Source organism: Elephas maximus, chromosome 2, assembly GCF_024166365.1.
Source record: "Elephas maximus indicus isolate mEleMax1 chromosome 2, mEleMax1 primary haplotype, whole genome shotgun sequence".
In the NCBI taxonomy this organism is placed as follows: Eukaryota; Metazoa; Chordata; class Mammalia; order Proboscidea; family Elephantidae; genus Elephas; species Elephas maximus.
In genome coordinates, this window is record NC_064820.1 from 209,081,496 (window position 1) to 209,083,777 (window position 2,282).

The 2,282-nt window shown below is 37.0% G+C and overlaps 1 protein-coding gene across 1 annotated transcript; it reads left to right on the forward strand.

Annotated features, from left to right (window-relative positions):
- Positions 1–1,069: 1,069 nt before the first annotated feature.
- Positions 1,070–2,008, forward strand: LOC126070449 (olfactory receptor 2L8-like). Its single transcript, XM_049874649.1, has one exon. The coding sequence runs from the start codon at positions 1,070–1,072 to the stop codon at positions 2,006–2,008; it is 939 nt and encodes a 312-aa protein (XP_049730606.1).
- The last annotated feature ends 274 nt before the right edge of the window (positions 2,009–2,282 follow it).

The window sequence follows — 2,282 nt, forward strand, 5'->3', positions numbered from 1 at the left end:
ATTCTCCCACATACCTCCATCTAGAAAATTCTCAAGATGTTATTCTTCCTTATATTTAAGTGAGAGACCGTTTCTTCATCCAAATTCCTTCTTCCAAAGGACCTGAATTATTTTATCTGTCATTGTCTCATCTTCAGTTCTCATTCTTAATCACTGTATATACTTTTTCTTTTTAAATTTATAACATTTTTATTATTTAATCATCATGTAATTGAGTTTTAAATACAAGAAAACAATTGAGAAAAGAGGAATGAATAAGAGAAGGTGCAATGTGCTATGTCAGCTAAGCATCAGGTAAGCAGAATGACAGAATGCACTTCCTCTTTGGGGAAAGCTTGAGCTGAGTCATGGCAGCTACAATGGTCATGGCATACAGATGCTCCAGTAATGGGTCTGCTTTAACTAGAAATTTGGAAATTGAGTGAGGAGGTAGACAGGAATGCACAACAGGGAAAATTGAAAAAAAATTAATATAACTTTGTGTAAATGGTACTTGGCAATGATAATTCATCACAGATACCTGAACGGAAGATCCAAATAATGATATCACACTTCAAGGAAGTTTGATTTGTCGTAATTGTGTACAGAGCACTCAAGAAAGAAATACAGCTCCTCAGCATGAGCTGATACATTGCTGCCGAAAATCTTAGGACATAAATGTAGGAAAAAAAACATATCCCTTGAGGGTAATAAAAATTTATTTCTAATACAAGTCTATAATAGACTTTCAGTGCTTACAACTTGAGTATAAAATCTGACCTTGTTGATCCCTAATTTTATATGGGACAATAAAAATCATTATAGATATTTTTTTTTCTTTGACTTCATAAATTTCTTATGACATGTTTTGGCCATAAATGTTTGCCTCCTCAAATTTTATCAAGGCGCCAGAAAATCTAGGGTTCTTTTTCAAAGTAGCTAAGTTTAGTCCTTTTTTTAAGAGAAGAAAATTTCATAAATCAGTCATAGTCTGAATAAACTAAGGAATTAAAAAAAAAAAAAAAAAAGCTTAACTTACCTAACTTATTTACTCTTTTCTCTGTTTTTAGCAAAAACACATGAATGGCTGATGGAAAATTATAACCAAACATCAACTGATTTCACCTTATTGGGGTTGTTTCCACCATCGAGGATTGGCCTGTGCCTCTTCATTCTCATCATTCTCATTTTCTTGATGGCTTTGATTGGCAACTTGTCCATGACCCTCCTCATTCTCCTGGACACCCGTCTCCACACACCCATGTATTTCCTACTTAGTCAGCTCTCCTTCATGGACCTGAATTACATCTCTACCATAGTCCCCAAGATGGCTTCCAACTTCCTGTTTGGAATCAAGTCTATCTCCTTCATTGGATGTGGAGTCCAGAGTTTCTTCTTTTTGACTTTGGCAGGTGCAGAACCACTTCTCTTGGCATCCATGGCCTATGACCGTTATGTGGCCATTTGTTTTCCTCTTCATTATGCTATCCATATGAGCAAAAGGGTGTGTGTGCTAATGATTACAGGATCTTGGGTAGTGGGTTCTATTAACTCCTGTGCCCATACTGCATATTTGCTCCGTATCCCCTATTGCCGATCTAGGGCCATCAATCATTTCTTCTGTGATGTCCCTGCAATGGTGACTCTGGCTTGCATGGACACTTGGGTCTATGAGTACACAGTGTTTGTGAGCACCATCTCTTTCCTATTTTTTCCTTTCATTGGCATTACTTATTTCTATGGCCGGGTTCTCTTTGCTGTCTATCACATGCCCTCATCAGAAGGGAAGAAGAAGGCCTATTCAACTTGCAGTATGCACCTCACTGTGGTGACTTTGTACTGTGCACCTTTTGCTTACACCTATCTCCACCCAAGGTCACTCCAATCTCCCACAGAAAACAAGGTTCTGGCTGTTTTCTACACCATCATCACCCCTATGCTCAACCCAGTCATCTATAGCCTGAGGAACAAGGAGGTGATGGGAGCCCTGAGGAGAAATATCCAGAGAATCTTCTTTGTGAAAGTGTAGACAAAAATATTTCTGCATCAGTGCCCAAGCTACAGGTGCAAATCTGTTCAGGGGTTCACAGTTACTATGAAATTATTATTCGAGACCTAAAGACAAGGAATACACTTAGTGGATTAAGAAAACTGACATTTGACCAAAAAAAAAAAAAATGTATATATATATATATATCCCCAAGCCACAATTTTTACATTCTTTGTGGTGATGATGTTCCCATCAGAGTAAAAGAAATATATTTTCCAATAATTTCTAAAGAGTAAGATTTTTTTTTAATATA

Bases quoted from the DNA above. Each gene is read 5' to 3' on its own strand.
- LOC126070449 (XM_049874649.1), top strand. From the start codon at position 1,070: ATGGAAAATTATAACCAAACATCAACTGATTTCACCTTATTGGGGTTG.